General features: G+C 44.9%; 1 protein-coding gene across 5 annotated transcripts in view; it reads left to right on the plus strand.

Moving 5' to 3' along the window:
• Positions 1-22,700, plus strand: part of NUP205 (nucleoporin 205) — a 1,504,202-nt gene that overhangs the window by 1,182,949 nt on the left and 298,553 nt on the right. For all 5 annotated transcript variants that reach the window (XR_004540594.1, XM_033957880.1, XM_033957883.1 and 2 more), the window contains exon 34: positions 1,110-1,248. Coding sequence is in view for 4 of the 5 variants with exons in the window: in XM_033957880.1 (XP_033813771.1) it covers positions 1,110-1,248 (139 nt within the window). In the remaining variant the exon portion in view is untranslated. The remainder of the gene's footprint in view (positions 1-1,109; positions 1,249-22,700) is intronic.

The following is a 22,700-nucleotide window of genomic DNA, read 5'->3' on the forward strand; positions in this document are numbered from 1 at the left end:
ATGTGACTGGACATTATTTCACTACATAGAAAGAACCAATGAATTCTGTCTTTCTGACCATCTGTTTCTCCTGACTAGTCAATCCAGGCGTGGGAGATCAGTGTTCAAGGCCTCTGCTGCCAGATGGATCCACATGACCATTTCATCTACTTACATCGCCTGTGGTAAGCAGCCGCTAGTTGCTCTCAAAGCTCACTCAACCAGGAGTGTCGCTGATTTGTGGGTGTAGTCTTGAGTGGTTCAACCAGCGAGATTTGTAGAGTGGCTACTTGGTCTTCTCTTCATACCTTCACTAGGTTTTAAAGAGTGGATGTGGCAGCTCGATCTGGTGCCGCCTTTAGGGCCTCGGTTTTGTGGGCAGGCTCTTCTGTCCCACCCTAGACACTACCATTGCTTTGGTGCATCACCTATCATACACCTATCATACAGACTCTGAAATGGATGCAACAGAATGGAAGATTAGATTCTTACCTTTGGTAATCTTCTTTCTGTTAATACACGGAGTCTGTATGGCCTTCCCTCTGTCTATTCTGATTCTTTCTGTATCGCCTGCAGTTTCTACCTCGGATGTTTCTCCTTTCAGGCCTAAGTATATTCCAACCAGCAGACGGGCCCTGCGGTGAATCCTTCTGCATAAGGGAGTACATATCTTAGCCACTGGCTAATTGCAAGTTCATGCTTGTTGTACACAGTAGGTTGGCACTTATTGTTGCCATGTTTGTATATGCTTTTCATGTTTCCTGTTTATTGTTCTCATATATGTTGCAGAGCAGAACAGAATAGTGTTATGTATGTTTGCAGGAAAGTTCCCCGTACCCCCTTCTGCTTTGTTCCAATGATGTTTAGTTGCTTTTGGATTTAACTGTAGGGGTCTCTGTGTTCCTCTGCTAGATGAGAGGAGTCGAAAATAATGTGTGTGGCTTTCTGCAAAACCTGGTTCATGGGTACAAATTGAAAACCTATCGTACAGAGACCTTATGGATTAACAGAAAGAAGATTACAAAAGGCAAGAACCTAATCTTCCAATATACCACAATGCAGTACAGGCCTATGTTCAGTTTTTTTATGTCTATAATTTCAATTATGTTGTTTTTCTTTATCCATATAAGAATGTTTAGAATGAGAGAATCACCGGTTTTTGTGCCTGCCCCTGTGGAGCGGTATCGCCAAATTCTTCTGCCTGCTCTTCATCTGTGCCAAGTCATACTTACATCCAGTACAGGGCAGCATCTTCAGGCAGCAGGGCAGGTGAGTCTTAAAATTTATGGCCCTTATTTTATGTAATATTAGTGTTTAAGCCCGTTACATTAACGGGTGCTAGAGTAGATGTCTGTCTGTCTTGGGTTTTTTTTTTTCTCTTTGTCTCTCTCTCCTTGCACGCTGCCTGTCTGTCATTTTTTCTGTCTGTGTCTCTCCCTATGTCCTTAATGCCCTCAGTGCCTCCTTTCTATGTCTTTAGTGCCCCTTCCTATGTCCATAGTATCCCTAGTGCCTCCTTCCCATGTCCTTAGTATCTCTTACTTTGTCCTTAGTGCCCCATTACCTCCTTTCTGTGTCCATAATGTCCCCAGTGCCTTCTTCAGATATCCTTAGTGCCCCCAGTGCCTCTGTACTGTGTCCTTAGTGCCCCAGTGCCTGCGTACTGTGTCCTTAGTGCCCCCAGTGCCTCTGTCCTGCTTAGTGCCCGCAGTGCTCATTTCTATGTCCTTAGTGCCCCCAGAGCCTCCTTATGTCCTCATCATTATCTTCCAGACTTTGTCCCACCCCCACTCCTGATGCCAGCCTGCCTGCCTCCCATCCCCCTGAGCAACATGTTTCTATTTAACCCCCCAATGCCAGTCTGCCTGCCTGCCACCCATCCCCCTGAGCAGCATGTTTCCATTGAAACCCACCACTCCCACTCCTCCTCCAATGCCTGTCTACCTGCCTTTCATCCCCCTTCCATTGAACCCCTCACCCCCATGCCTGCCTGCCTTCCATTGAAAACCCCTCTCCAATGCCTGCCTGCTTCCCATCCCCCTTCCATTGAAATCCACCCCACCCCCCCATGCCAGTCTGCCTGCCTGCCTCCCATCCCCCTGAGCAGCATGTTTTTGTCATCAATTATGCGGCAGAGGAAATTAGGCCAGTAGAAGAGCTGAAGCAGCGTGTTTAGTGTGCCTGGGACGCTGCTGGAGCTGCGAGGTTTGTCAGCCATGTAGCAGTGGGAGGGTCGGCTGGGAGGGTCAACGGGGGTTTCTGGTGTGGCCGGTAGGGTCGGCCGGGGGGGGGGGGAGTCGCGGCATGTTAGTGGTGTGCTGGGTAGGGTCGGCGGAGGGGGGAAAGAGGGGGAGTCGCGGTGTGTTACCTGGCCGATCCTTCAACGCGCGCATGCGCACTCTGCCGGCCACATCCCGACAGATCAGATCTCAGTGAACACCGGATAAGAGTGCGCATGCGCGCTTAGCATATTATTATTATAGATTATCTTTATTAAAGCATTGCAACAAGCAAACAAGCATTGCAACAAGCAAAACATGTCCAAGACAAGCAGTGAACATAAATCCAATCCAACAATATCACATCTTCTTGTACAAATCCCTACTTCCCACACATGTTCCTCTCTCTTCCCCCTAAACATTCCTTTGAAGGCTTGAACCCTTACAGCTCAAGCAAAAAATATTTGCAAGGGTCCATTTGTCCCAACTGTCTTCCTCTTAGAATAATCTCATTCCCTTCCCCCCTCCCACAGAACCCGTTTTGCCAAGAATACTCAGAAGGTGAAAAAGCTATACATTGTCTTGTTAGAGATGTCATGTAACAAGCAATACTAGAACCAGTAATTCACATAGATTTATAACCAACCCACCCTAGTAAGTCATATATAAATGCAGTATCTGGGTTGTTATGGAAAACTAAAGTGACTAGTTTAATCGAAATACCTCAGCCCCACCACTCCACCGCAATAATAATCTTTTCTAAAGCGGGAGATTTACGTGGTGCTTCATCATTGGTAAATCGTTTTTAGCGCTGTGATTGTATTTGAATTAGTTTTTTATAAGTTTATCAATTCAATAAATAGAACGTTGTAAAGTGCATAAAATTGTATACTTAACGTCTATGCACAGCTAGACCTGGGAGTCCGACCCGACATGTTTCGCACTGATTGTGCTGTCTCAATGGTCTCCCTGCATAACAGATAAACTGCATCTTAGAGCAGTGAACGTGACATTTCTCAACCACCCACCGCTCCTCCTTCAAATTTAGCATAAACTAACCCCTTCTGTCATCAAGACTCACCGAGGAAGCCGCAGTCATCCGACTCACAAGTATAGTGTCAGTGAAAGATGGCGGCGGCGTCCTCAGTACCGGTGTAAATAGTTTCCATAATGAGACACACCCCCCCCAACCGAAGCAGTCCATTGGTCCATTCACCCTCCAATCAATGTGTTCCAGTCAATCTCAACATTCAATCCCCGCGGTTCCACAGTGTCTAGTGTAAAAATTGTTCTCTGTTCAATCTCATTCAATCTCCGTACATCCTTTTCACCCTCCCTCCCCGTGACTCTCTGCACCACACGCCACCTCAATTGCTCCACCCCATGTTTATATTTTTGCCAGTGGGTTACCAAGGGGGCTTGAACAACGTTATTAACAATCCGTGATTTGTGTTCATTGAGTCGAGTCCTGATCTTACGATTAGTTCTACCAATGTAGATCAGCTCGCAGGGGCATATAATCGCGTATATTACATCTTCAGATGTACAATCTGTAATTGCATTCGAATATAAAGATACTGATCTACCTGGAGGTCTCCATACATCCCGCTTTAGAAAAGATTATTATTGCGGTGGAGTGGTGGGGCTGAGGTATTTCGATTAAACTAGTCACTTTAGTTTTCCATAACAACCCAGATACTGCATTTATATGTAACAAGCAATAGCATTCCAAAATCTTTCAAATAAACTGCAAGACTATAATACATGGATGTAGGTCTTCTTTGCCTTTCGGGTATATGGGAGAAATTTCACATCTGCCTCTGAGCCTGAACCTGTGAAAAATATGCCCCATTCAAAGTGCTAAAGTGGCACTCCCGCAGATCCGAGCTATAAATCACCAAGGAGATATGTTTGATAAGTTGTAAGAGATGTGGTGTATTGATTGTAAACCTAAGATCAACACTCTGCTTTTCATCCAGAGGTTCTTAGTGGCCCCGCTACTGATACATCATTCAATAGAAATGAAAGTGAACCATTTGAAGATCTTCCAAGGTATGCCAACACATTAATCCCAAATCAAGAAGCCAAACTCATGGGGAACAATGATTATATATAGTGAGTCAATTTACAATAAGCAAAAAATCCCTTTTATGACCCAAAAGTCTAATTCTTGAAGTATGATGTCCAAATCTGAGTTTGGACGTTTTGTGGAACATGCTCACAAATCCAGCAGTGAACCATTTTCAAAACAGAAAAATGTTTTTTTGTTTTGAAAATGGAAATTTCTTATATGTCTTTGTCCTTAACCATTTTTGAAAAAAACACATTCAAAAGAAAAATGTAAAAAACAAGCCATTGGGATGTAGGAGAGGCCAGCATTTTTTAGTAATTTGGCCAGAGCAGTGGGGCACCTTAGGGGGCATTGCAGTAAACTTCATATAAAATGGCCCAGGTACACATCTCTCCCTTATAGTGTATGGGGAACCCTCCAAAACCTACTGGACCGAACTGTACATCACGCCAATAGCCTTTCCAGCACAATAGTTGAGACATTCTAGACCAGGGTGCTCCCACTTTCATGGCTTGCGTGCTACTTTTAAAATGACCAAGTCAAAATGATCAACAATAAAAAAAATTTTAAAAAAACACAAAGCACACTGTACGCAGAGAAAATGTTTTATCATTTTTTTTTCGGGGGGTTTTTCGAAGAGGTCAAGGCAGATGACTTTAAAATATGCAATGCCACCTCAATAACAACTATACAAAAATAGACAAATATATCCCCTTCCCTTTACTAAACCGTGATAGTGGTTTTTAGCACAGGGAGCTGCGCTGAATGCCCTGCGCTGCTTCCGACACTCATAGGCTCCCTGCGCTAAAAACTGGGAAGAAGATTAAGAAGAGGATAAGCACTGTAAAACGCTAGAGTAAGCTTGGTCCCTTTTTAAGGACACAGTCACCGAGGCGCAAAATATATATATATATACCGCGTATTAACAAGGGATCCAAGAGGAAAAAGAACAAAGAACCAGCGTGGCTCACTGTAGAGGTGAAGGAAGCGATCAGAGACAAGAAAACTTCATTTAAGGAATGGAAAAGGTCAAAAACTGATGAAAACTGGAACAAGCACAAACAACATCAACGCAGGTGCCATAAGGCGGTAAAAGGGGCCAAAAGAGACTATGAGGAAAAAATAGCCAAGGAGGCGAAGAACTTCAAGCCGTTCTTTCAATATATTAAGGGGAAACGACCCGTAAAGGAAGTGGTGGGACTGTTGGATGACCATGGAATAAAGGGAGCACTAAAGGAGGACAAAGCAATCGCGGACAAACTGAACACATTTTTTGCATCTGTATTTACCGAAGAAGATGTTCACAGCATACCGGAACCCATCAGGCTATATGCTGGAAACGAAGATGGAAAGCTGACAGGATTGACGGTCAGTCTAGAGGAGGTATGTAGGCAGATTGATAGGCTTAAGAGCGATAAATCACCGGGACCGGATGGCATCCATCCGAGGGTCATCAAGGAACTGAAAGGGACCATAGCTGAACTGCTTCAACTAATAGCTAATCTGTCGATCAAATCGGGAAAGATTCCGGAAGACTGGAAGGTAGCGAATGTTACACCGATCTTCAAGAAAGGTTTGAGGGGAGATCCAGGGAACTACAGACCGGTGAGTCTGACCTCTGTACCGGGAAAGATGGTAGAGTCACTGATAAAGGACAGCATCATTGATCACCTTGACAGAAACGGGCTGATGAGGACCAGTCAGCACGGTTTTAGCAAAGGCAGATCGTGTTTGACGAACTTGCTGCACTTCTTTGAGGGGTAAACAGACAGATAGACAAGGGCGATCCAGTCGACATTGTATATCTTGATTTTCAGAAGGCATTCGACAAGGTTCCGCACGAACGACTACTTCGGAAAATTGCAAGCCATGGAATTGAGAATGAAATACTCACATGGATTAAAAACTGGCTGGAGCATAGGAAACAGAGAGTGGGGGTAAATGGACAATACTCGGACTGGAAGAGCGTTACCAGTGGGGTGCCGCAGGGCTCGGTTCTTGGACCCGTGCTCTTTAACATCTTTATAAATGATCTGGACATAGGTACGACGAGCGAGGTGATTAAATTTGCGGATGATACTAAGTTATTCAGAGTAGTAAAGACGCAGGGGGATTGCGAAGATCTGCAATGTGACATAATCAAGCTCGAGGAATGGGCATCAACATGGCAGATGAGGTTCAACGTGGATAAGTGTAAAGTGATGCATGTCGGTAACAAAAATCTCATGCACGAATACAGGATGTCCGGGGTGGTACTTGGAGAGACCTCCCAGGAAAGGGACTTGGGAGTTCTATCGACAAGTCGATGAAGCCGTCCACACAATGTGCAGCGGCAGCAAAAAGGGCAAACAGAATGCTAGGTATGTTAAAGAAGGGGATCATGAACAGATCAGAGAAGGTTATCATGCCACTGTACCGGGCCATGGTACGCCCTCACCTGGAGTACTGCGTCCAGCACTGGTCGCTGTACCTGAAGAAGGACACGGTACTACTCGAAAGGGTCCAGAGAAGAGCAACTAAGATGGTTAAGGGGCTGGAGGATCTGCCGTACAGCGAAAGATTAGAGAAACTGGGCCTCTTCTCTCTCGAACAGAGGAGATTGAGAGGGGACATGATCAAAACATTCAAGGTACTGAAGGGGATAGACTTAGTAGATAAGAACAGGTTGTTCACCCTCTCCAAGGTAGGGAGAACAAGAGGGCACTCTCTAAAGTTGAAAGGGGATAGATTCCGTACAAACGTAAGGAAGCTCTTCTTCACCCAGAGAGTGATAGAAAGCTGGAACGCCCTTCCAGAGGCTGTTATAGGGGAAAACACCCTCCAAGGATTGAAGTCAAAGTTAGACAAGTTTCTGTTGAACAAGAACGTGCGCTGGTAGGGCTAGTCTCAGTTAGGGTGCTGGTCTTAGACCAGAGGGCTGCCGCGTGAGCGGACTGCTGGGCATGATGGACCACTGGTCTGACTCAGCAGTGGCAATTCTTATGTTCTTAGTAAAAGAGGGTCATAGTGCAAAATATAGACAGCAGATATAAATTCAGACACATTTTGTTCACTAAATTTAAACTAAACCTTAAGTTTATGTACCGCATCCTCTCCATAAAGATAGAGCTCAGCACTGTTTACAGCAATGGCATACTGGGGGGGGGGGGGGCACAGCCGGCTGTTCTCACTACCTCTAATGCTGGCCCTGCAGCTCTGGACTTCCCCACACCTGCTCCCCCCCCCCCCGATCGCTATTATTTTAAACGTTATGGCAGCCGCGGCGCTGTATCCATCAAAGGAGACTTCTAACCTCGGCCTGCCCCAAAACTCTTCCTGCAGCCACAGCCTGCCTAGGCGGGAACAGGAATTTGCTGTTGCAGGAAGAGTTCCAGGGCAGGCCTAGGTTAGAAGTCTCCTTCGATGGATACAGCGCCGCGGCTGCCATAACGTTTAAAATAATAGCGATTGGGGGGGATGGGGGAGCAGGTGTGGGGAAGTCCGGAGCTGCAGGGCTGGCGTAAGAGGGACTAAGAGCTGATGGTGCCGCAGGGTCCTGCCTTGGGAGGGAGGAAGAAAGAAGATTAACCGAAGCATTGGCAATTTGGGGGGAGCAGGTATGGGGAAGTCCAGGGCTGCAGGGGAGAGTGTTGCTGTACCCAGCTGGAGGGAGAAGGAAGATGAGGGAGGGAATGAAAGGAGATGCCAGGGCTTGGAGGGAAGGAGGAAGGGGGAGATCTCAGAGCATGGAGGGGGAGGGAAAGATGGAAGGAAAGGAGAGAAATGCCAGAGAATCAAGGAAGGGCAGATACCAGACTGTGGGGTGTGAAGGAAAGAAAGGAGAAGAGAGAGATGCCAGAGCATAGGGGATGGGTTGGTGACAGAGAGGAAAAAATGGAGAGGTGGCAGAGCTGAAATCAATCATGTACAAAGGAGAGAAGGGGCACAGGATAGATAGTTATGAAAGGAGCATAGAAAGAAGGAAGATGTTGTATGGAAGAGAGAGAAGGCAGACATTGGATGGAAAGGGCAGAGAGGGCAGTGACTGGAAGGGGCAAGACAGAAGGTGAACAGTAGATGGAAGGGGTAGAGAGATTGACAGCCACTGAATGGAAGTATGAGGGAGAGAGGGTGCAGACGCTGGAAGGAAATGGGGAGGAGAAAGAAAAAAGGGCACATGCTGGATTGAGGGACGAGGATAGAATTAGATACTGGAAGGAGTAAGGGAAAGAGGTGGCAAGCTTTAGGTAGACAGTAAAAAAGGACATTGATGAGAGGGTAGTAAGAACGTAATCTAGACAGATGCAGAAAATAAATTGAAAAGGAAAATTAGGGAAAAAAGGGACAGGGAGAGGGAAGGAGAGGAGAGAGATGCCAAACCAATGTGGGTGAAAGGACAGATGGAAGGGGGAGGCATACAGTTTCTGGAAGTGGCATAGAAGGAGAGAAGATGCCATATAGAGGAAGAGAGACGGCAGACAGTGGATGGAAGGAAGAGAGTTACAAGAAGATGAGGAAAGCAGAAACCACAGAAGACAGGTAGAACAAAAATTTTCTATTTATTTATTGCTTTAGGAGACATGTGTCACTGTTTCTGTGGTGTTGCATTATATGCAGAGTCCAGCTTCTTACTGGTTCAATTTAACCTTTGTCTATGTATTTCTATTTTATCCCCCCCTTTTACAAAACTGTGGAGTGTTTTTTAGCGCCAGCCGTGGTGGTAGCAGCTCTGATGCTCAGAATTTTATGAGCGTCAGAGCTGTTACCACCGTGGCTAAAATCCACACCACAGTTTTGTAAAAGAGGGAGGGGTTAGTTCGTGATTACATATTCCATACTAGGCGAAGGTGTTTTCTGTGTTCTGTGTGTTCAAAAGACATGGTTTTTTGTTAGGCTTGACTGCAGGATTGATCTGTACTAGTCTGGCTTGTTTAGTTTTACAATGGGTGTATTGATGTTGTACTGCTCACTGCAGTATGTAAGATGCTGCCTTTTCCTAGGTACTCATGTGTGACGTGTGGCTTGTTACTAAAAATCATGTTTTCTGTACTAATGGGGGGGGTCAAAAAATGATGGGCCCCGGGTGTCACATATGCTAGGTACGCCACTGGTTTACAGGTACTTTAATAAATGAGGGAAAAGTAATAAGAATTAGTGGTTATAAATTTTTCCTACCTTTGCTGTCTTGTGATTTCATAAGTCTCTGGTTGCACTTCCTTCTTCTCACTGTAAATCCAATATTTCATTCTTTCTGTTTCCAGACCTTATTCCATTTCCCAACCAATATCTCTCTGTCCCTCCATGAGTCCAACCTTTTCTTCCTCTCTCCCTGCCCCCTCCCCTTTCTTTTTTTTTCTTTCTTTCTCTGCCCCCTTTCTTTCTTTGTCTTTCTTTCTCTCTCCCTGCTCCCTCACCTTTCTTTCTTTTTTTAAATTTTTATTTTAACAAGTTTTATTGAATTTTCACAATGGCAAATACACCAGATAGCCAAATCCTCCCCCCAAAACATAAACAGTCAGACTGGTACTCTTCAATATAAGGCAATACTATCCAACCCAAAATTTCCCCCTCCCTCTCTTTCTTTCTCACTGCTCCCTCCCTTTCTTTCTTTCTTTCTCTTCCTGCCCCCCTAGCCACCGCTGCCAATTTCTCCCTGCTTCCCCAACACAAGGCCAAGCGTGTACAAGCACCAGGCTCACAGCCTTCCCTCCCGACGTCAATTCTGACATCGGAGAGGAAGTTACGGGCCAGCCAGGCAGCGATTGGCTGGCGCGGAACTTCCTCTTCAATGTCAGAATTGACGCCAGGGGTGGGGAGGCTGTGGGCCCGGCGCATGTACACACCCGGCCTGGCATCGGGGAAGCAGAGAGAACAGAACACAAAGGCTACGCGAGTCTATTGAGGAGCCCGGGATGGACTCCGCAATCGACTCGCGTGGCCTTTGTGATCTACTAGTCGATCACGATTGACCTTTTTTGGTACCCCTGTTCTAGACCATAGGGTTATTTCCCTTTACTCGCATGGACTGCAGAAGAGAATAATAATAATAGCTTTATTTATATCCCGTCATACCTTTCAGTTCAAGATGGTGTACAATAAGAGGTGCTAATAACAGCGAGCTAACATCAGTTGGAATTGGGAAGGGATAAGTGGGCAGTTATGTTGTTGGGCAGCATAGAGGGTGGGAGGAGGAACGTGCTAACATCCTTAAGTACTCTGCTTTAAATATTCTTATTCATTCCCTGGTCATCTCTTGCCTGGACTACGGTAATGTTTTATATCATGGAATTACAAAAAAAAAAAGATCAAATGTCTACAGATAGTCCAGAATACTGCCATTAAAATCATATTTAAGGCCAAGAAATTCGACCATGTCACTCCCCTCCTGACTAAAGCCCATTGGCTTCCTATCGATCATCATATCACTTATAAAACATTACTGCTGACATTTAAAACAAAGACAGCTGGAATTTATCAACAAACTTCTGATCCCATACTCTTCACCACGTACCCTCCAATCCTCTGATCAAGATTTATTAGTAGTCCTGTCACTTAGACACATCAATACTAGGAGAAATTCTATTTTTTCAGTTGTTGCTCCTTCCCTTTGGAACTCGATGCCTAACTCCTTAAGAGAGACAACATCTATCGAGAAATTCAAATATTTCCTTTAAACGTTCCTTTTTAAAGATGCTTTCCAAGTTTGACTGTCCTTTTAAGGATCTTATAAACTTAATTTCAGTCTACTTCAGTTGGACTGCTAATTGTCACCCTGCCCTTTTGTATTTTCCTGTGTTTCTCTCTTTTCTGTATTTATATTGTAGTTCTCCCTTTTCCTCTCATTTCTGTATGTCCTTTTGTCTTATTTGTCTGTCATCTTAATTGATGATGTCGTTCCTTTGTTACTATTTGTTCCCCCCTTGATTTTATTGTACAACCACCTTGAAATATTTGATAAGGCGGTATAACAAATTTTTAATAAACTTTGAACTGTTTTGGGGGATCAGACACATTTATTGAATAAGTTTTTAGTGATTTTCTGAATATGTGGTATGTTAGAGAGTTCAGGATTAGGTCGCTTAGGGTATTGTTTCATATCCCTGCTTGGAAGGTGAAAGTCCTATTGAGGAATCTTTTGAATCGGCATCCTTTGAGAGAGGTGAATGTAAACAGGAGTGTTCTACGTGGGAAGTGGAGTTTGTCCTGTAGGATGAAGTGTTTCAGGAGGTAGGCGGGAGCGGTGCCAAAGAGTGTCTTATAGCAGAGGCAGCTGAATTTGAAGATTATTCTGGGCTCAATGGGTAGTCAGTGAAGTTTCTTGTAATATGGGGTGATGTGTTAGGATTTTTTCAGGCCAAAGATTAGTCGAACAGCCGTGTTCTGGATTTGTCTCAGTTTCTTGATGGATTTTTTTGTGCGACCCTAGGTAGATTATGTTGCAGTAATCCAGTGAGTTCAGGATCAGCGACTGGACCAACAATCTAAATGATGCGAAATCAAAGAATGGTTTTAGTGTGCGTAGTTTCCATAGTAAGTGGAAGCATTTTTTATTTTTTATATTCTTTATTCATTTTCAAAACTATAACAGTGCAATACAACCAATGCAGTCTCATAGTAATACAATAAAAGCACATTCATCTTTCTCATGTTCATAATCATGCATTCCCCCCCACCCACCCAAACAATTATCATTCCATATAACACAAACATATATTATCATAAATATCCTATCTATTCTGAATAATGATATATTCACACCCATCCCAATTATAAATATTCAAAAATCAATTTATCCCTGCCCTGGATATGTACCATAGTAAAGAACAAACTGATTCACAGTCAACAAATAATTACAATGAGGTAACATAAGATGCCAATGGGCCCCATATTAATTTAAATATATTACCATGTCCTAAATTTTCAGCATTTATTCTTTCAAATATATAACTAGAGGAGGAGGTATAGCTATCATTTATCATACCTCCATCCCTCTTCAGTCTAACACTCTTAACTCTTATTCCAACGCACCAGTTGAAACCCTCCAATTCTCTATAAAAAATTCTCCCCTTCTCAATTTCTTACTTATTTATCTTTTCCCACCAGTTACTGAAACTGCACTTGTCAGGAAGTTCTGCTTTACGCAGCGAGTGGTGGACGCATGGAATGCTCTTCCACAGGAGGTTATTAAGGAATCCACTGTGCTAGGATTCAAAGGCAAATTAGATGCACATCTCCTTATGAGAGGCATAGAGGGATATGGGTGATTAGAACAATCAGGTGTATACCTGACTGGGCCTCCGCGTGTGCGGATCGCCGGACTCGATGGACCATGGGTCTGATCCGGAGATGGCAATTCTTATGTTCTTATGTTCTTATGTTCTACCTTTATCTCCACTATTTCAGACTTTACTATCTCTAATCCCGATTCTATCATTCTTGGAGATTTCAACATTCACTTTAACTCTCCCAACCATCACAATACTTCAGAACTTTTAACATTAATCTCCGACTTATCTTTAATCCCCCTTATTACTATGCCTACCCACTCTGCTGGTAATACCATAGATATGATCTTTTGCCCGACTTCCATCAGCCACCTTTTTCAAAATTTTCAGCCCCATCCACTTCCCTGGTCTGATCATATCCTTATTAACTGGCAATTAGACCTCCCTATGCACTCATGTTATACTCAACAACAACAACAAAAAAAAAAACTTACAAGCTCCAAAACACTAAGGAACTAACCCTCTCTGCCATTCAGAACTCCTTTAACATAAAACTCGAAGACTTCTCCTCCCTCCCTATCGATGAACAATTCTCTCTCTGGGAAACCTCTACAAAATCTTTAATAAATTCTCTGGCCCCCCAACATGAAAAAACCCATCTCAAGTCAGACTCAAAACAATAAAAAACCTTCTTCTATTTCACAAACCTATGGTGTCCCGCAAGGCTCCATTCTATCCCCACTCTTATTCAACATTTTTCTCTCCCCTCTTCTTACATTAGCACAATCTATCGGATTCACGATCTTTGCCTATGCAGATGGCATACAACTACTTCACCTTATCAATACCTCAAACATTTCAAAAATAAACGACATTAACAATAAATTGGACGCAATAAATGACTGGCTTTACACAAATAAACTCTCCCTCAACATCGACAAATCCTGCGGTCTTCTACTCCCAATCAACAACAGTGAGACTTTATCTGGTAAGATCTTTATCAAATCCATTCCTATAAAAATGGAATCAAAAATAAAATTACTAGGAGTCATTATCGACAAAGACCTCACTTTCCATGATCACATCAGTTCGGTAGCAAAAATTTGCTTTTTTAAACTTTGCCTTATTCGTTCCCTCACTTCAATTCTAGATACGGATGCAATTAAGATTTTAATTCATTCTTTAGTTAACTCCCACCTCGACTATTGTAACTCTCTTTTCAATGGACTCCCCCAAAAAGAACTCCGACGCTTACAAATAATTCAAAATACAGCAATAAAACTCATCTATAAAACTGGCAAATTTGACCATGTTAGTCCACTTTTGAAGGAAGCACACTGGCTCCCTATTACACACCGTATCACCTATAAAACCATTCTGCTCACCTTTAAAATAAGACTTTCCCACCAGCCTTTATATCTTGATAAGCTTCTTATCCCACAATGCCCAACACGCCTATTGAGGTCAGCAGATCAGAAACTCTTGCTAATTCCTTCCATAAAAGACTTCTACACTAGGAAAATAAACTTTGCAGTAGTAGCTCCAACTCTGTGGAATGCTCTGCCACAGCAACTCCGATTCGAACATCAACTTGATAAATTCAAGATAAGCCTGAAGACTTTTTTATTTAGCGACGCCTTCTCCTGTATTTAGCGACACCTTTTTTTATGTGTTTTATATATTTTATTTAAATTTTTTTTTTTCTTTTTTCTCTTTCTTCTCATTCTTTTTTATTTTTTTTCTTTTCTTATTCAGCAAACCGCTTTTATAAAGCGATCCCGCCCCATATGTTTTACCCTCCCCCTCTCTCTCCCTTCTTCTTTTAACATGTAACTCTCCCCCCCCCCCCTCCCTTTTTCCCTCACTTTCATGTCTGTCCAGTTTACGTCCTTGGTGTGCACTTTCATTATTTTTTAATTATTTATCTTTTAAAATTTTTATTGTAAACTGGCCAGATACTTGCTGATGGTCGGTATATTAAAACTCAATAAACTTGAAACTTGAAAGACTTGCCCACAAGAATGAAAAATGTAAACGATCACATTTCTTCCAATTTCGGGTGATCATCTGGATGGCTATCCCAGTCATTATAAGGAAAAGACGACTTTTATATTGATCTATAAGGGATTTAACATGTAATATTGTACCACAAATAACTGCCTCATACGTTAGAGGAATTGATGATTCCAAAATGTTATTTATTCTACCCCATATTGATCTCCAGAAGCTAAGTATCAAAGGACAATAGAACAACAGATGATCCAGTGTCCCAGTGTCTAAATGACATTGCCAGCATCTATTAGATTTAGAATTATCTAACTTATGTAACCTAACAGGGATCCAAAAAGATCTATGCAGTGTTCTCCCTGGCGCTTTTTAGCCGGGCACTCCGCCCAGCTAATTTAGATGCCGGCCCGGCTGTCATCTGTGGTTCACGGAAGTTTCGCCCCCCACATTTCGCCCCCAGCAATTCGCCCCTCACATTTCGCCCCCGCACATTTCGCCCCCCGGATGTTTCGCCCCCACACATTTCGCCCCCGCACATTTCGCCCCCCGGATGTTTCGCCCCCACACATTTCGCCCCCGCACATTTCGCCCCCAGCAATTCGCCCCCCACATTTCGCCCCCACACATTTTGCCCCCAGCAATTCGCCCCTCACATTTCGCCCCCCACATTTCGCCCCCAGGTATTTTTCGCCCCCACACATTTCGGAGCGCAAATCCTTACCTCACGGGCCCTCAGTCCAGCTGCTGGGGAGGGAGTCGAAGTCTGGCCCCGCCCCCGCGATCCGCTAGGACATGAAGGGGGATCGGGGCTTGGGCCAGAGGGAGGCAGGCAGAGCAGCAGGCAGGCGCAAGCTTTCTAAACTCCTGCCCCACTGCTAACCAGCTGCACGGATCCACTTAGTCCAAATCAATGCCATGAGCAGCAGCGCCGAAGTCTGGCCCCGCCCCCGCGATCCGCTAGGACATGAAGGGGGATCGGGGCTTGGGCCAGAGGGAGGCAGGCAGAGCAGCAGGCAGGCGCAAGCTTTCTAAACTCCTGCCCCACTGCTAACCAGCTGCACGGATCCACTTAGTCCAAATCAATGCCATGAGCAGCAGCGCAATTTGGTGCTGAGCGGCTTCCTTACTGGCTCCCAAATTCTCGGGAGAATTCTTGGGAGCCAGTAAGGAAGCTGCTCAGCGCTGAGAAGCAGTGCCAAATCGCGCTGCTGCTCGTGCCACTGAGATGGACTAAGTGGATCCGCGCAACCGGTTAGTAGCGGGGCAGGAGTTCGGAAAGCTTGCCAACGATCGGCAGAGGTAGGAAGATAGGGCAGGGAGGAGGAGGGGGGCAGTGTCTGGCCGCGGCGGAAATATAGCCATCACATTTTCAAGATCATGTGCCTAATGGAGAGGGTTCAGGAAACGCTGGTCTAGTAATTCAGCACATTGAAGGCACGCAAGAGAACCAACTGCAGCTGGAGGATGAAAAACGGCGGGCTGTTATTGTGAATCCAGCTTGGGCATGCCTGGAAGCCAGCGATTCAGACACCGCCTCGGACCTGGCGTCAGATGACAGTGATGCCATGGAGCAGAGTCGGGAGGAGACACCGCAGGGGCTGGAACTACCCTGACGCTGGAGCTGCTTGCCAGAATAGAGGGAGGGAGTGGGCATCTGCAAAACAGATGCAGAGAATTTTTACAAAATGCAGCCTAATTTTGGGTCTCTTTTATTTTAAGTTGGTGCAGTTACCAAGCCCCGATCCCCCTTCATGTCCTAGCGGATCGCGGACGAAAAAGGGGAAAGCCCGGGGGCGGGGCCAGACTTCGACTCCCTCCCCCCCTTGGCTTCGCTCGCGCACACCAGCAGCTGGACTGAGGGCCCGTGAGGTAAGGATTTGCGATCCGAAATGTGTGGGGGCGAAAAATACCTGGGGGCGAAATGTGGGGGGCGAATTGCTGGGGGCGAAATGTGGGGGGCGAAATGTGAGGGGCGAATTGCTGGGGGCGAAACATCCGGGGGGCGAAATGTGTGGGGGCGAAATGTGTGGGGGCGAAATGTGTCTGGGGGCGAAATGTGGGGGGCGAAATGTGAGGGGCGAATTGCTGGGGGCGAAATGTGGGGGGCGAACCTTCCGGATCCCGTCATCTGTCGCGAATCCTGCTGCCGCCACTGCTTAATGCACAGCCTGAAGAGCAGCCAACAGACTTCCGCCTGACTTTAAAAAAAAAAACCAAAACAAAACCCAGCAAGCGACTTGAAACCAGCGCTTGCCGGCTTCCCTTCTCTTCCCTCTGAAACCAGAAGTTACGTACTGGGGAGGGAGGTAGGGAAGAGAAGGGAAGCCGGCACGGCCAGTGGTACCATTAGAGCCCCGGAGCATGCGGGAGATAGGCTAGCCATGGAGGGAAGCTTACAACTTGCTGCTGTTGCTTACTTTGGGCCTTTCTCGCTGCTGGGTCCTGCCTACTTTCTGTTTCCTCGAAGGCAGGACTTGGCAGCAAGGAAGACCTGAAGTAAGTAAGAGCAGCAAGTTGTAAGCTTCCCTCCATCGCTGACCTATGGGAAATAAGTCAGCAACGGAGGGAAACTTACAACTTGCCTTTGTCTGTAGTGAATCTGCCGGGTGTGTGAGATGGGGGGATGGGAAGAGAAATGCTGCTGCATCCAATCGGGGGAAGGGAGGGGGAAGAGACATGCTGCTGCACCCAATTAGGGGGGAGGGGGAAGAGAAATGCTGCTGCTGCTGTATCCAATGGTGGGGAGGGGGAAGAGAAATGCTGCTGCACCCAATTGCGGGGGGGGAGGCGGAAGAGGTATGCTGCTTAACCCAATTGGGGGGAGGGGGAAGAGACATGCTGCTGCACCCAATTGGGGGAGGGGGAAAGAGACATGCTGCTGCACCCAATTGGGGGAAGAGAGGGAAGGAGGGAGAAGGAAGACCAGGAAGAGGAGAGGAAAGAGATGCCAATACCATGGGAGGGAGGGAAAGGAGATACCAGACCATGGAGTGGGAGAGAGAGATGTCAGGGCATATTGGGGGGGGAGCAGGGCCGGATTAAAGGATAGGCCCAGTAGGCACGGGCCTAGGGCCCAAAATGGTCAGGGGGGCCCGCCAGTGCTGTGCTTTGGGGCACCCTTGCTGGATTCGCTGGCGGCAGCAGCAGCATCGTCATCATCCCGGGTGCCCCCCCAACCCGTTCCAACCCTCCTATCTCTCCCTTCTTCCCTCCCTCCTATCGCGAGACTCTAAATAGCACTGCATCATTCTAAGCAGGCTACTTCATGGCTTTCCCCTGCCAGTGATTCCCTCTTGCACGTCACTGATGACATCATCAGTGACATGCCAGAGGGAATCACCAGTAGGAGAAAGCCACGAAGCAGCCTGCTTAGAGTGAAGCAGTGCTGTTTAGAGTCTCGCGATGAGAGGGAGGGAGAGATAGGAGGGTCAGGTCAGGGGGAGGGGAGAGTAGCAGTCTGCCCCAGGTGCTCGACTTGGCGTCATGAACTTCTTCGGCTAGCAATAGCATTTACAAATCACTACTGTTGCCAGCTTCAGGCCTTCCTCTCTGCCGGGTCCTGCCTACTTCCTGTTTCCTTGAAGGCAGGACCCGACAGAGAGGAAGGCCTGAAGCAGGCAACAGCAGCGAATTGTGAATGCTGCTGCCCAAAGAAGTTCATGACGCCAGGCCTTGGGTGACAGAAGGAGGAAAGGGAGCAGAGGGGGGAGAGACTTGCTGCACCCAACTGGAGGGAGAAAGAAGATGAAAGAGGGAATGAAAAGAGATGGCAGGTCTTGGAGGGATGGGAGGGAGGAAGAGATGCCAGGGCATGGAGGGAAGGAGGAAGGTATGCCAGACCAATGGAAAAGGAAGAAGGAGATGTCAGAGCATGGAGGGGGAGGGAGAGATTGAAGAAAAGGAAAGGAGAGGGATTCCAGAGAATCATGGAAGGGAAGATACCAGACTGTGGGGTGCGAAGAAAAGAAAGGAGAAGAGAAAAATGCAAGAGTATAGGTGATGGGGTGGTGATAGAGAGAGAAAAATAGAGAGGTGGCAGAGTTGAAATCAATCATATACAAAGGAGAGAAGGGGCACAGGATATACAGTTTATTGAAGGGACATAAAGGGAAGATGCCATATGGAAAAGAGAGAGGACAGACTCTGGATGGAAAAGGCAGAGAGGGTTGACAGTGGATGCAAGGGGCAGAGAGGGTGGACAGTACATGGAAGGGGTAGAGAGAGAGAGGGCAGAGGCTGGGTGGAAAGGGGCAAAGAGGACAGATGTTACATGGAAGGGAGAGAGGACAAATGCTGAATAGAAAGAAGAGAGCGAAAAGGTGATTAAAGCAGAAATGACAAAAGGTAGAAAAATGTTTTTTGTTGCTTTACATAGAATCAAGTAGTAGTATTATAACTGTATTGATTAAAGTTTATCAATAGGAAATGGAAATAAGGCAATTTTTTGGGGACTAAACCCCTTTCCTCAGGTCAGGACAGGATACCATAACAGCAGTATACTGTACTGTCTTGAAGAAAGCTTTAGCTTCTGAAAGCTAATTACTACTAATTGAAAAATGGATTAGTCCAATAAAATGGTATTTTCTTATTTCTCTTTATTTGTTCTATTTGTATTTATTAATTTGTAAAGTGGTGATTGTTATGTAGCAATTTTTTCAAATTTACATCTACTGTCTTTATATTTTGTGCATTATTAGGGGACGTGTCACTGTTTCTGTGGTGTTAACTTTTGTCTACATATTTCTATTTTTAGTTTGTGATTATTCCATATTGGGCAAGGGTGTATATGTGTATGAAAATGACATGGTTTTCTGTTAGCATCGACTGTGCAGGATCTGGCTTGTTTAGTTTTGCAATGCGTGTGTTGGTGTTCTAGTGCTCACTGCAGAGTTTAAGATGCTGCCTTTTCCTAGGTACACCCTTGTTGTGTTACTCATGGATTATTACTAAAAATAACTTTTTTATATAGAGGAGTGTCACACCCGCATTCTTGAGCTGCATTGCGAGCCCCTGGGATCGTGACAATGTTCTCTGGCCCGGCGTGTCCCTTACCACCAAAGGACCCTTCAGGACTTTGCCTGGCTTATTATCAGCCTAATAAGGGCATGCAAGGGAAGAGTCCAAGTCAGAATGCATTAAATCTTAGCTTTATTCTGGTTACTGGTTTCACCAAGCAAAAGGATAGGTTTCAGCTCAGCAGTTTCAAAACAACCATTCACCTTTGGCAAACATAAGCTTCTCAATCAGAGGCAAAACCCTCAATCCAGTGTCCAGGTTTTGTAAGTAAAGCCTCATCATTCAGTCCCCTTCCTCTGGACCTTCTTAGTATTCTGATACGCAGTCCTCTTCACCAGAACAGGTAGTTTAAGAACATCAGTTTAGAACAGGGATCTCAAAGTCCCTCCTTGAGGGCCGCAATCAAGTCGGGTTTTCAGGATTTCCCCAATGAATATGCATTGAAAGCAGTGCATGCACATAGATCTCATGCATATTCATTGAGGAAATCCTGAAAACCCAACTGGATTGCGGCCCTCAAGGAGGGACTTTGAGACCCCTGGTTTAGAACATTCACTAAGCTGCTTATACTCCAGCAGCTGTGCCAGTTCATGGGCATGTAAAACCCAGAAAAGAAAAAAAAACTCCAAACAAAACTGAGCAACAACACAGGCAAGCATGTCATATGGTTTATCTCCAGCTCAACGTTTCCCCAAACAAACTGTTGTTCTGTAAGTAGGCATAACACTCACATGCACAGGTTTTATAAGGAAAATTTAGCACAACCAAGTCTGTGGAGAAGTTTTCTTTTGGATAGTCTTGGCTCTGGGAATGTGCAGGGCTCCCAGAATGCTTCCCTGCTGAGACGTTACTGTGATTAATTATGCACAGCTTTTGGGGAGGAACGTACCTGGCTCAGCCTAGCAGCTAACAGGAAAATACCTCCAAACATTTGTTAGGCTCAAACTTAAAGCTCTCAGGCACAAACTTAATGTTCAATATAAAAGGAGAGAAATACAAATCCCCTTCAAAAGCAAACACTGTCTTCTCTGGAGGCTCAGAGATTGTAGGCAAAGCCACAACATATATCTCTCACTGCATTTCAATACCCATGGGAAAAGCCTCTGGTCCTACCAGACTTTTCTGCGTGTCCATTGCTTCTCCTGGGTTTTCTTCCCAACTCTCAGAGGCAGAAGCAAGCTCCTCTGCATCTATCATATGCCAGTCTGTATTATCAGACCCCTCCGGGTGGAGAGAGAGTGGCTGACTCTCCTCAGGTTTCCTCTCTCCCATTTGCCTCCACTCTGCTTGCCCCCTTAGTGTTCTGCACTGCCTCGTTTTAAGCTGTGGAGAGACACTTCCCCTCAGCCTAGGTGGTGGAAGGGCCTTCCATCTGGCTGAGTGCAGGTTCCTTTCCAGCCTTGATTCTTACATGGATAAGCTGCTGGAAATGTAGTAATCTCCTGGCAGGCTTAGGGACAGATTTAAACTGTGTGCAGCTTTCAAACTTAACCTTTTCCTGCCCTGCCTCTACTGACTCCACTTCAATGTCTGAGCAGTAGTCAGCTAGCTCTGTAGTCTGTGATTCTACTTGGTCAGCTCTCTTGCATAGGGGTATAGTGTATTTCTTCCTTATCCCTGTGGCAAAACCCGGACCGGACTTGGGTTTGTCACAGACAAAACCCGAAACGGACTTGGGTTTGTCACAGGAGGGGGTTGTTAAAAAAATGATCAGCACTGACTGTCATATATACTAGGTACGCCACTGGATTTAATGACCCTATTTTAACTTTACTGTTGACGTAGGTGTTGTCCCCCCACTCACCACCACACACACACCCACTATAAAGAATTAAAATAAAGTTGTATTAACATCAAGCAGCTTTCAAAAGACATTATAAGCAAATAAAAATAAAATATTTTTAATACATTGCTAATTATTACCTGCATCTTTACCTAAACTGTTTTGCCCTAGCTCTCACTTTACACTACAGCAAAATAAAAAAAAACCTAGCAGATAAAGATCAATCATGCAGGTCTCCTTCAAGGCTCAGTTACACCTTTCCATAAATTATGTGAAAGAGGTCTGGAAGTAGGGATAGCATCTATTTCATATCCTCATTGAGACCTCAGGAAGGAACCTAGTGATCAAAACATTATTAAAAGTGCTGTAGAGACATTTCTTATATGACTGGATGAGCTATATTTATTTTTTGTTGTTGTTTAAATTCATGCAGAAATAAATGGCTAGATTGAACCTACTGACTTTTTTAACACATTTCCCTTTTTTAAACCTCTATATCATTTGAAAGAGGTCAAATATCTAATTATTCCCTTCTAGAACTGAATATTTCTTAAATTTAATAAAAATATTCTGGCACAAGTGTCAAACCTTAAAAAAAGGAAGTCATATTGAGCATTGGAAAATAATAATTATTAACTAATAAAAATAGTACACATTTAGGGCTCCTTTTACTAAGCTGCAATAGCGGTTTTAGCGTGCGCACTAGACGCTAACACCTGCATTGAGCTGGCATTAGTCTTCCCGCGTAGCGCGGGGGTTTGCACGTGCTAATATTCTGCATGCGCTAAAAAAGCTAGCGTACCTTAGTAAAAGAGGAGGTTAGTTTTCCCCACCACCAAATTTCCCCATCCCACCCGGCTACTTTTTCATGCCACCCTGCTGGAAAAAATTTCTGGGGAGAACACTATCTATGTAATAAAAAAAAAACATGTCTGTCCCATGGATGCTGGCGCTGTACATTACAATCTCCAAGTCCAAATTTGTGGCCATCGAGACACAGAAATATACTGCTTTATCTCGATGCTCCAAATATCACGAAGACCATTTTTTGTTTTTTTTTTTAATTCAAGAACTCTGATATTAATTTATATCACCTGGCAGCCTGATGCCCTAACGAATCTATCTGGAAGGAAAGGATCTGCAAACTATAATAATTTTTTAGATTTTGCCAATCAGGGAACCCCTTCTGAATGGCCTGCTTCAACTGCAACCACTTATAATTTTGAGAATTAGCAATACTAAATGTTTGTTGCAGTCGTGAAATCTCAAGCATTTTCTTATTTGAAATAACATCATCAAGTGTTCGAAGCCAAATAAATTTGGTGAGTATACTATTTAACTTTTTATGAAATGACCCCTGAAAAAAACTGGCAGCATACCCATTTGGTAGCAAACCACAGGCAAAATCATCATTTTAACTG

The sequence above is a fragment of the Geotrypetes seraphini genome, chromosome 9 (genome assembly GCF_902459505.1).
Source record: "Geotrypetes seraphini chromosome 9, aGeoSer1.1, whole genome shotgun sequence".
NCBI lineage: Eukaryota > Metazoa > Chordata > Amphibia > Gymnophiona > Dermophiidae > Geotrypetes > Geotrypetes seraphini.